At 48.5% G+C, this 12,043-nt stretch overlaps 1 protein-coding gene across 4 annotated transcripts in view; it reads left to right on the forward strand.

Annotated features, from left to right (window-relative positions):
* The first annotated feature begins 472 nt into the window (after nt 1–472).
* Nucleotides 473–12,043, forward strand: part of Rmdn3 (regulator of microtubule dynamics 3) — a 32,607-nt gene continuing 21,036 nt past the window's right edge. For 3 of the 4 annotated variants that reach the window (XM_038330180.1, XM_038330181.1, XM_038330178.1), the window contains exons 1-4: nt 473–560; nt 850–1,043; nt 3,143–3,335; nt 3,707–3,850. In XM_038330180.1, the coding sequence (XP_038186108.1) occupies nt 857–1,043; nt 3,143–3,335; nt 3,707–3,850 (524 nt within the window). In that variant the 5' untranslated portion in view covers nt 473–560; nt 850–856. The other variant, XM_038330179.1, reaches the window with a different exon arrangement.

A 12,043-nucleotide genomic window follows, 5' to 3' on the forward strand; every position in this document is an offset into this window, starting at 1 on the left:
CTATGTAATCCCGGGTAGCTCTGAACTCCCAGTTATCCTCCTGCTTCAGCCTCCATGGCCTGAGATGGGATTTTGTCAGCTGGCAGAAGTCAGGTCCCAGCGACTTAGGGAGGGACGTTTTACGGACAACCAGCAACTGACCTGCTCAAATTTCATCGGGCAATGGCGCTGTTGTTTAGGTTTTAGCAAATGGTTTGAATAGAAAATCCGTAAACAACTAAATCAGCCCGAAATAAAGACAGTTAGGGGGCGGTGGAGGGCAGCATCTCCCAGGTGAGGGCTGCGTGAGATTTGCGGAGACATTCTGGGCGCAGCACGAGGGACCACCCAGGACACTCCGGCACTCTCGAGTCCCACCAGCCGCCGGTACCCGCGCACAGGTGCACAGCCCGACCGCAGCTGTGGCCCCGCCCCTCGAGCCCGGGCGGGAGGCGGCGCCTGCGTCATCTTCACGCGCATTCGCCCAGCGCGCCAGAGCAGGTGGCGCTAGTTAAGGACGTCACGATCATTGACAGCGTGAGGCCCGTGTGGCTGCTGCTGCTATGGTGGCTGGCGGCCGGGTAAGGGTCTGAGTTGGTCTCCAGAGTGACTTCGGGGGGCTTCAGGAGGCTGCCACGTGCAGTGCTGCAGGGAGGAGCTGTGCCAGGGACGCGTCGGTCCGGAGCTGCTGCCCCCCTGGCAGGGCGTCTGTCTGCGCCGGGGAGCTGCGGCACCGGAGGGGCCAGACTTGGGTGAGGCTGTGGGCAACGGGTTCTGCCAACAGGGTGAGAACCAGGCTAATGACTCTCTCCCTCTCGGTTCGCTCCCCCCACTCCCTTTTTCCCGCCTTGATTTTTGCCCCGGCTGCAGGTGCACTATGTCTAGACTGGGGGCCCTGGGTGGCAGCCGCGCTGGATTGGGACTGTTATTTGGTACTGCCGCCGGCCTTGGATTCCTGTGCATCCTTTATAGCCAGCGATGGAAAAGGGCCCAGAGCCGTGGCCGGAGCCACAGTCTGCCCAATTCCCAGGACTATGCTCAGGCTTCAGAGCGTGGACGCCAGGGTAAGAGCACAGGTCATTACTGACTGATGACCCTGGGGCTCGGGCTGTCGTTGGCAGAGCAGGTGGCCCGGACAGTGGAAGGGCTGAGTTTCACTCTTTTAGGAAAGCCTTACTCTTTCCTCTGACGGAAAGCTTAGTGCAAGAAGACTGTGTAGCTTTCACTTTTAGTTCTGGTCACACTCCCGAATGTGTACCAAGGGCATTTGTGTAGTGTTGGGTGAGGGGTGGGATAGACGGAGGAAGAGTCTGAAAGAAGGAAGAGGGAATCCTTTCGTAGGAAAGAAAGCTCTGAAAGCTTGACTATCAAACTGTGGATTCACATGTGAAGGACATGAGGAGAATAATCCAAGTTTTTAAAATTATTTTTATGGGGGAAAATTCAGAGGGATTGTGTAACTTTCCCAAGGTTGTTACAGAGTAAGTGGAAAAGCTGGACCTGGTCATCTGGTCCAGTGTACTTTCCACAGTGTGGTCTGAGAGCACACTGGTGCACCTGAAGCCGAGTGGCTGAGAGCCAGCAGTGACAGACGAAACGTGTTCCATTTTGTAAAACACCTTCAGGTTAACTCATTTGAGCCAAGCATTTGGGGCTTCAGATCTCTGCCCTTCCCTTATTTGGGTAATAGAAGCTTAGATCTTCTCGTTTCGTGTTGATTGAAAATGTTTTTCTCTGTCCACCAGTGCAGTCACAGGTCCTCTTCTTCCCTGCTAGCTGGATATGTCAGTTCTGCGAGGGAGCGTTCCCCAACTTATCACCCTAGATTACAGCTGTCAGCGTTTGATAGCGTGGTGGTAACGTGGCGTGGCCAGTGCCCTGTCTTTTGCCCTTGCGCTTGACTCATTTGTGATTCCTTAGTAGTGGTCTGTTCTCCCCTGAGGTTGGGAGGAAGCAGACACATTCTAGATTCTTCCTTGCTGTGCTTTGAGCACTGCTGCCCTAGGTTGCTACTAGATTCCCTTTACCAGGGGATATATGCATATCTGCCCTGTGAGCCCCGCTTCTTGAGTTCTCCCCTCATGCATATTCCAGTTCAGCTGCTTTAAGTGGCTACCGAGTTCCTAAATTTCACTGAACTCTAGTGCGAGCAGGTTGAGCTTGTTAGCAGTGTTTTTCTCATGGAGTTTGGCCAGTTTTTTTTTTTTCCCCTATGGACCTTTTCTTGGTGACTGCTCATTTTCTTTTTGCTCCTCTCTGATAACACTAATTATGGCCTCAAGAGAGGCGGTTTACTATTCATTGTGTGATCAGAATTTGAACAAACCCAGTTTTTGTTTTACTGTGTAATTGGTATTGACTGCTTGGCATTTAGCACTGTAAGGCCAGAGACAATGTTTTTATTTTTGTATTTTTTTAGATAGGGCTTCACATAGCTCAGACTAGCCTGAAACACTTCGTAGCTGAGGCTGGTCTTGAACCCCTGATCCTTCTGCCTCCACTTCTCAAATGCAACCACCCCTGGCTAAAAGTTTTTTTTTTTTTTTTTTTTTTTTTTTAGCAGAGCACCTGTCCTGCATTCTAAGTACCACACCCTTGCAGGCATTTGACATTATTTGCTGTGTTTTAAAAGTTCTAAGTCCCTCACCATGTGGGACTTGGGCATTGAACTTAGGTCGTCAGCCTTTGCAGCAAGTACTTTTACCCGTGAGTCATCTTGTTGGTCTAGACTTTCATCTTTCTTTCTCTCTCTCTCTCTCTCTCTCTCTCTCTCTCTCTCTCTCTCTCTCTTTCTTTCTTTCTTTCTTTCTTTCTTCTGGATAGTAACTTGAAACTTGTACTATGACTTAGCTGTGAAATGTATATTCTCAGAGGCCCAGATTCTTCTCTGTAAATTGCCAGGAGAAGCAAATGGCCCAGCATAGTGTTGCATGCTTTTAGACTCAGAGTTTGGGAGGCAGAGGCAGGTAGATTTCTGCCTGGTCTACATAGTGAGTTCCAGGACAGCTGAAACTACATAGACCCTATCTGAAAACAAAACAGGGCAAGAGAAGCAAATGCTCTAGAATTCTCGGTCTGAGGGTTTTTGTTTGTTTTGTTTTTTGCCTCCCTCCCCCCCCCACCCCACCCCCCGTGTTTCCGTCTCCTGTTCCGCTTGCTCCAGTAATGCAGTTGCGGGCGGTCCCAGGTGAAGCTGGAGATGCTGCAGCACTGCCCAGCATTCCACAGGAGGGGCAGGAGAAGGTGCTGGACCGCCTGGACTTTGTGCTGACCAGTCTTCTGGCACTGCGGCGGGAGGTAGAGGATCTTCGGAGCAGCCTGCAAGGGCTGGCTGGGGAGATTGTTGGGGAGGTCCGGTGAGTGACCTGTCTTCTCTTGCCTTCCCCCAAGCCCTTGTCTTTTCCTGGTACCTACAACTTTTTCAGCTGGCGTGTGTTCTGCCTTTTCTGGTCTCTCTAAGGAACAAGCCTATTTTATAGCTGCTAACCAATGTGGAAGAAGCTGCACATTTGGTTCCCTCCCTTTCCCAAGTGCCCTTTGGTCTATGGTAGCAGCGCAACCTCTTTATTCTTCCCAATTTAGTCTGCGAAACAGGTGGCCCCTTTGTTCTCCTGAGAGTAAAGACCCAGAATTTTCTCCTTCCTTGGTCCTTTAGTGAGGGAGGAGTGAGGAAAAGACAGGCTATATGGGTTCTGATATGCCTTCTGGGACGTGGCCTGCTTTCCAGATCGCATATAGAAGAGAACCAGAGAGTGGCTCGGCGGCGCCGGTTCCCTTTTGCCAGGGAGAGGAGCGACTCCACCGGCTCCAGCTCCATCTACTTCACCGCCTCCTCAGGGACTGCACTCACAGACGCCGAGAGTGAAGGAGGGTGAGTGTCTCTCCTGGAGGCAGCGATAGCTGCAGCTACATTGTACTTGTCAAAAGATTGTTTATCACAATCCAAACCAAGCTGCCATAAATAATTTTTAAATAAAAGTAGGGGAACAGCTTCCCCGTTTACACCACTCAGACAAATAAATAGGAATGCCAGTAGTTGTTCTGATGTACATCTGTTATTTTTCTGAGTTTTTTTTATATTATTTTCCTTTATGCATATACGTGCACTGCTTACGTGACTGGGCTTGCAGAGGTCAGGCCTGGGCACCAGATCTCCCTAGAACCAGAGTTACAAAGGGTTGTTAAGCAGCCATGTGTGCTCTGGGAACCGAACTTGGGTCCTCTGCAGAGCAGCAAGTGCTCTTCCTTGCTAAGTCGTCTCTCCAGCCCAGGGCTTTTTTCTTTTTACATCATTTTTATGGGCATTTTTGTGTCGTCACTAGGGCTAAGCATTGTTTTATAACTTTGCTTCTTCCCTGGAGTGGCTGAGCAGGGTGTGGCCAGTCTGTAGGCTGTCATGCCATCCCTTGCCCTAGGCTCCACTTTCCTCACAGGGCAGTCTGGCCCACGCTCCCTTGCAGCCATCCGTACAGCGGGGAGGTGACTCTCAGGTGCTCAGCAGATCTGATGATAGGACTTACCATGAGGTGACAGCTCCCTTGGGAAACTTTGGCCCCAAGGACAGAGTGATGCTGTTGGTGGCAGCCTTTTCCTTTATGCACTGCTGGTACCAGTGATGCCGCTGGCCCGTGAGACTCAGAGGCTGACGTTTCTCTTGACTAGAACGTGATCATGGCAGCTGCGGGGGAACACCAGCCACTCGGGGTCCTCCCGAGCAGATTCGTCTCTTTCGCAGGCATACCTTGTAACACTAGGTACCGTTCATTTCCTTCCCCTGAGACTGTGCTAAGCCCCTTAGTGGTGTTTTCTTACCTAATCCTCATGATAATCCTGTGGCCTAGGTTCTGCTTCTCAGATGGAGAACATGAGCTTATTGAGGTTCTAAAACTTCCAAGGGCAGACAGCGCGTCCTGGCAGTCTGGTTCAGCTGCAGCCGTGTTTGAGTCTATAATCTGAGGAGGGGCTTGGTCTTCAGGACACATAGGGCTATCACTGGCATATTTGTGGAGTGTAGCCCTTGGGCGTGCTTCCCATTGTCTGGGATGCCACAGCCCACTGCCCAGGAAGGGCCCCGGGCAGCAGTCCTTTTCTCTCACTTTAGTTTGTTTGTTTAGGGGGTGGTTATTTTCTCCTGCTTCTTCCTGATGGGATCAACCCAGGACCTCCCGTGCGCTAGCAAATGCTCTGCCATGGGTTACATCCCTGGTCTCTCGCTTGGTTTTCCTACAAAAATTAAGAATAAAATTACTGTCCTTTTTCATGTTCCTGCCATTGGCCTTTAATGGCAGATTTGTTTGTTTGTTTCAGGACAGGGTTTCTCTGTGTAACAGCCCAGGCTATTCTGGAACTCACTCTGTAGACCAGGCTGGCCTCAAACTCAGAGATTCACCTGTTTGCCTCCTGAGTGCTGGGATTAAAGGTGTGTGCCATCACTGCCAGCTTAATGGCAGATTTGACTTCTGCTCAGGTGCCTCTTGAAACAAGTGAAGTGTTTATTCCTTGGTGCCAGGGATTGAACTCGGGCCTTCACCTGTGCTTTGCACAGCCCACTAATGAGCACCCCAGCCCAGACAAGTGGAATCTTGCTGTAGAATCCAAGCCTTTGTTCATTCTTATTATTGTCTAGATGTCTGATTTCTTTTTTTTTTTTTTTTTTTTTTGGTTTTTCAAGACAGGGTTTCTCTGCAGCTTTTTTAGAGCCTGTCCTGGACCTAGCTCTTGTAGACCAGGCTGGCCTCGAACTCACAGAGATCCGCCTGCCTCTGCCTCCCGAGTGCTGGGATTAAAGGCGTGTGCCACTACCGCCCGGCTTAGATGTCTGATTTCTATTTGTGTACTGAGGGCTAGTGGAACTAGTCTTTTTTGTTTTTTTGTTTTTTGAGACAGGGTCTCACTGTGTAGCCCTGGCTATCCTTAAACTCATTATGTAGACAGGCTGGCTTCGAACTCGCAGAGATTCTCCTCCCTCTGCCTCCTGAGTGCTGGGATTAAAGGCATGCGCCACTGCTGCCTATCCTGGAACTAGTTTTCAGTTTACCCAACAGTGTTGTCAAGAGGGGCTTCCTGATGGTAGAGACAGAAATGACATACATTTGGGTTGCAAAGAAAGAACTGATAGCGGGCACTGGGACAGGAGCTGTGAGACCTGACGTACTTGAGACCTGGGTCACTTGAATGCAAGACTGATGGTTGTATGTGTATGTCTGTGTGTGTGCCGAGGCTAGAGGAGGACTAAAGATATTCTGTTATGGGCTGGAGAGATGGCTCAGTGGTTAACAGCACTGCCTGCTCTTCCAAAGGTCCTGAGTTCAATTCCCAGCAACCACATGGTGGCTCATAACCACCTGTAATGAGATCTGGTGCCCTCTTCTGGCCTGCAGGCCAGGCAGACCACTGTATACTTAATAAATAAATAAATCTTTTAAAAAAAAGAGAGAGAGATTCTGTTATATGAGTCTTCACTTGACTTCCTCCACACAGGGTCTCTCACTGAACCTGGGGCTAGGCTAGAGGCTAGTAAGGCCCAGCAAGCTTCCCGTCTCTGCCTCCCATAGCACTGGGGTTACAGGTACACAAACATCATCTCACTTCTGGGGATTTGAACTCGGGTCCTCATGATTGTGTAGCAAGAACTCTGATCAGTTGAGCCATTCCTCCAGCCCTATCGCGCTTTTGTTGAGGGCTTGGTATTTATTTACATGTATGTGTTTGTGGCTGTGTGAATTTACATCCACACACATGCCAGAGCCTGTGTAGATCAGAAGGGGGGCACTGGATCCATTGGAACTGGAGTTATAGGAGATTGTGAGCCACTGGGCACTGAGCCAAGGTCAGCAAATGAAGGTCAGAGTTCTCAGCTGCTGAGCCATCTCTCCAGCTGTTTAGCTTGAATTTCTTTAAAGATTTATTTTATGTGTACGAATGTTTTGTTTGCATGTATTTATGTATACCATTTGTGTGCCTGGTGCCTAAAGAGGGCATAGATCTCCTTGAACAGAAGTTAACGGATGGTGATGAGCCATCTTGTGGGTGCCGGGAACAAACCCAGGTTTCCTGCTGAGCCATCGCTAGAGTCCCTGGGTGACCTTTTTAAGAGGGAAGAACAGGCTGGACAGTGGTGGTGCACACCTTTAATCCCAGTACTCAGGAGATATAGGCAGGTGGGGCTCTAAGTTCGGGGCTAGCCTGGTCTACAGAGTGAGCTCCAGGACAGCCAGAGCAGCACAGAGAGCCCTGAAGAACAGGAGAGCCTTCCTCAAGCTTAAAGTGTAAAACTTAGATCGTTCATGATGTCTTGTTTGCTTTTTATCTATTTTTACTTTTTGAGACAGGGTTTGTGTAGTCCTGGTTGTCCTGGAACTCACTCTGTAGGCCAGGCTGGCCTTGAATTTACAGAGATCCACCTGCTTCTGCCTCCTGAGTGCTGGGCTTAAAGGCATGTGCCACCAGCACCTGACTTGCTTTTATTTTATTTTATTTTTTCTTAAAGAAAAGTTCAGCACAGAAGAAAGACTGGGCAGTAACACCAACAGCACTATTTAATTGATGATTTAAAGAAATTATACAGACCTGTGGGGTCAGCCAAGTATGGTGGTACACGCAGGTAATTCAGCACTCAGGAGTTTGATTGGAAGTACAAAGCCACCCTAGAGTTACAATAGTAAATTTGAGGCTAACTCACGCTGCTTCACAAGATCTTGTGTCTTAACAGGTGACATAAACAAGTTCATCTCCTGGTGTCAGCGGCCAGAGTAGGCACCTTACTGCATGGGTGCTCAGTGGAGCACCCATGGTCACAAGGAGCAGCAGAGGGATGGATGGCTTTCCTAATTATAGCTTCCCCAGGCTCCGCCCCATGACTGACCCTGTGGCACGTGAAAGATGGTGGTGGTGCAAGACTCTGTGGCTTAGCTGTCTGCTATCTGGGGCAGTGGCCATGGGGAATAATTTTTTCATCATGGGAGGTGCCATATAGGTCAAGGGGAAATTCTGGGAGGAGGTCATACATTCTGAAATGGCTTTAAGCATGTGTACCTTAGGGTGGAAAGAGCCTTTCGTGATGATTCTGCAGGCTTTTCCATGAAAAGCTGCAGGTCCCCCAGTCCTTGGCCTTTGATGATGTCACTAGACTCTCACCATGCCTGCTTCAGACTGACATGTGCTGGCTGCTCACTGGCCTAAGATGGGCCACCTTCTGCTTCTTGCTCCATGCCTTTGCTTATTTTGTTCGTTTGTTTTGCTTTTTTTAATTTTTAAAAATTTATATTTTCTGTATGAGTGCTCTGCAGGCCAGAAGAGGCCATTAGATCCCATTACAGATGGTTGTGAGCCACCATGTGGTTGCTGGGAATTGAACTCAGGACCTTTGGAAGAACAGGCAATGCTCTTAACCACTGAGCCATCTCTCCAGCCCCCTGTTTGTTTTGCTTTTTCGAGACAAGGTTTCTCTGTGTAGCTCTGGTTGTCCTGGAACTTTGTAGACCAGGCTGGCCTCAAACTCATAGAATCACTTGCTTCTGCCTCTCAATTGCTGGGATTAAAGGAGTGTGCTGCCACAGCTCAGCTGCAGTCTTTCTAAAATTAATTGTATTACAAGTCTTTTTACATTTATTTAATGTCTTGTGTGTGTGCGTGCACAGGTAGAGGTCAGAGGACAGTTTTCAGTAATTGGTTCTCTCGTTTCATCATGAGGGGCCTGGGCTCAAACTCAGGTTCGTATGTGTGGTAACTTGTGTCTTTCCTTGCCAAACTGGCTCACCTACCCTATATTCCTTCTTTCTTCTAAATAACAAATCTGAGCTTCCAGCTGTTGATTGGCAGTGGCAGGAGCAGAATCATTGTACAGGTTTGTGAGTTTATTCCCTGGGCATTGTACCAAACACAGCTCGATATTTTCCCTGAAGAACACAGCATCCTTTAAATGCCGGCTTCCCGGGCATCCCAGCCAAGCATTTTCATCCTTACTCCGTGAACACTTATCTCCATTACTTCAGGTTTGAAGCGGCTTATCTCTACTACAAGAGCCTCCTAGGTGTAGGACACAGGCTGAATGTTCCAGGCTCAGTGCTCTAATGGGAACTAGGAGGTCAAAGAGAACAGTCAGCAGCAGGAATAGAGATGTGTGGGAAACTGAATCTTTAATTTCCAATTCATCAGCTCCCTGTTAGGAACAGAGCAGGGTGGCTTAGTCTCCTATCCACTGTGGGAACTCTGTGTTTCTCTTGAGTACTGATCTCAAAAGCCTGGGGGCATGGCAACCAAATGAAACCTTCTCTGGTAGATTACCACAGTGGTTGGAGGTAGAAGGTAAGGGAGTGTTACAAATGGAGTAGCCATGGCCTTTAAGCACAGGATTGTGGCCATGATGTGAGGCTTCAGCTTGGCGTGGCAGAACTTGCAGTAGAGCTGAGGGGCAAAGCTGTCTGCTAGCCCTCCTGGTTCACAAGGCCCCCTCTCACCTCTGCAGCTCCCTGGCTTTGTGAGTTCTGGCCTTTAAGCCATAGCAGTGCACCTGGGAGTGCCGGAGGTACAATCTCCTATTGGAACTTCCCCAGCATGTGGTCTTCCTTCTCTAGCAAGGAGTACACTAGGATTTCAGCCTCTCCACACCAGTTACATTCCTTTACTTTGGCCCTAGCCGAATCTTTTCATTCAGGCAGGTTACTGTCCAGCCTCTGCAGGAGTTTCTCTAGCTTGCCCTTGTGTGGTCTTATTCGTCAGTGCTCATTGGTTATGAAATCTGGTGCTTTTCTTTGTTCCTTTGATCTCTAAGTTCTTTCTTTCTTTCTTTCTTTCTTTCTTTCTTTCTTTCTTTCTCTTTCTTTCTCTCTCTCCTTCCTTCCTTCCTTCCTTCCTTCCTTCCTTCCTTCCTTCCTTCCTCCCTTCCTTCCTTCCTTCCTTTCAAAGATTTATTTATTTATGTATATGCTGCTCTATCTGCATGTACACCTGCAGGCCAGAAGAGGGCATCAGATTCCATTATAGATGGCTGTGAGTCACCATGTGGTTGTTGGGAATTGAACTCAGGACCTCTGGAAGAGCTGCCAATGCTCTTAACTGTTGAGCCACCTCCCCAGCCCTAATCTCTAGGTTCTTATTGTAAACTGCTGGAAGGAAAAGATACTAGGGTGATCTCTAAATCATTGCTATCATGCCATCTGCCCCCATCCCCACCTTACAGGGTTTCTCTGTGTAGTTCAGGCTGTCCTGGAACTTGCTATATAGGGCAGGCTGGCCTCAAAACTCAGAGATCCCCCGCCTCTGCCTCCCAAGTGCTGAGATTAAAGGAGTTGCCACCATGCCTGGCTCCTGCAGGTTCTCGTAGCTGATGTTCTGGTTGCCTTTTCAAATAGAACAGAAGTTGTTCTAATAGCAGCAACCAACTGTTTAGACCGAGGCACCAGCTCTGCTTACTCACTTGGTGCCTTCTGGACTTCACCCATGTGGCTTTCTAGATGACAACGCTTTTCTCTACAGAATTCAGCCAGATGTTGGGTGTCTCCTGGGGCAGAGACTGTCTTATTTGGTTGTTTTGTGTTGGCCATGGGAGCTTGCCTTTATATTCTTCTCTCCAGAGAGGAAGAAGGTTTGTTCCCAAATGAAATGTAAAATCTTCTCTGTGCTTCTCAAGGGTTCTCTGGAGTCTTGTTCTGACCCTGGAAATCCTACTTTGTCCCAGGCCCATTTCTTATCTGATTTAACTAGCAGTTAGAGAAGAACCCTTATCAGCTGCTGGTGGACAGAAAACTAAGATGCTTGGCTTTTTCTGTAGTGTTGGTGCCTAGAAACTACCTGGCTTGTAGCGGTCTCCGAGATGTTATCCTGTATGGTCGTTAGCAGCTGGAAACTACCTGGCTTGTTAGGAGCTGGAAACTGACCTCTGCCACTCTTCCACATTCCCAAGGCTGCTTCTCCTGTCAGTGAGGTTTGGTTGAACTTGGTCATAGGTACAAGTTTGAGAAAGAGATTGGGAAATGTGTGGCTGTTGCTTCTGCCTCCGAGGCTAGCACCCACTCAGGTAGGTTCTGGCAGATGTCTTTGGCTGATAAGGATGACCTACCAAAATTAGCTCACCAGCGTAGCTCCGCCTCTGTCTGTAAGGCCATTCCCTCCCACCTCCTCCAGTCTTGCTGTTGTTTCAGTTCTGGGGATTGCGCACGACCAGCAGGCAGGTAATCTAGCAAGAACACATCCCCCCGCCCCCTGCACCCTAGTTTTCTTTATTCTATTAAAAGCATTTTTTTAACAGGCACAATAGTTTATTTACAATTGAACTCTTTATATTTACAAGACAGCCAACTTTACACATCAGAAATGGTATCAAAAGTATGAATTAAAGCACAGACAACGATATGAAATGGGCATAAAGCAACACTGAGGTGGAGAGACAAGAATTTCTCTTTTAATTTATTAACACTAGCTTACACTTTGTCAAAGAAAAAAAATAAGAAACTATCTTTTAGGGGAACCGTAGGGTCTCTCTTTCTGCTGAAGACTGGATTTCACAGTGCTGGATCCCATGTAGGGAAAATAAGACTCATTTTCCCCACACTTAACATGCTATAATCTCACTCCTGGATCTTTGCTTCAACCTCCTTCTCAACAAACCTCAACACACCCAAACCAAAGGAAATCAAGGAGAGGACATCAAAAATAGTAGGCCCTCAGGGAAAAGAGAACCAAAGCAAGAGAGTCCACTTATGTCCTCCCAGATAACACCTCATGGATTCCTCTCCGTCTAGCCGAGTCCTCTGTGAGAGGTGAGGTCTGCTCACCCAGACCCAAAGTTGGAATCTGACACAGCATGCTGAGAGGATCAGAAACAAAGAAAAGAGGCCCCCGGCTGAGGTCATTCCTTTGGGAGGAGCACATGATAAGGAAACATAACACAGGTCAGGGCACGAGCACTGACCAATTTGCCACACACACACACACACACACACACACACACAAAATCTGGCCCAATTTTTCTAGATCTATCCTCATTCTTTTTTGTTTTTTCGAGACAGGGTTTCCCTGTAGTTTCTAGAGCCTGTCCTGGAACTAGCTCTTGTAGACCAGGCTG

The sequence above is a fragment of the Arvicola amphibius genome, chromosome 5, assembly GCF_903992535.2.
Source record: "Arvicola amphibius chromosome 5, mArvAmp1.2, whole genome shotgun sequence".
In the NCBI taxonomy this organism is placed as follows: Eukaryota; Metazoa; Chordata; class Mammalia; order Rodentia; family Cricetidae; genus Arvicola; species Arvicola amphibius.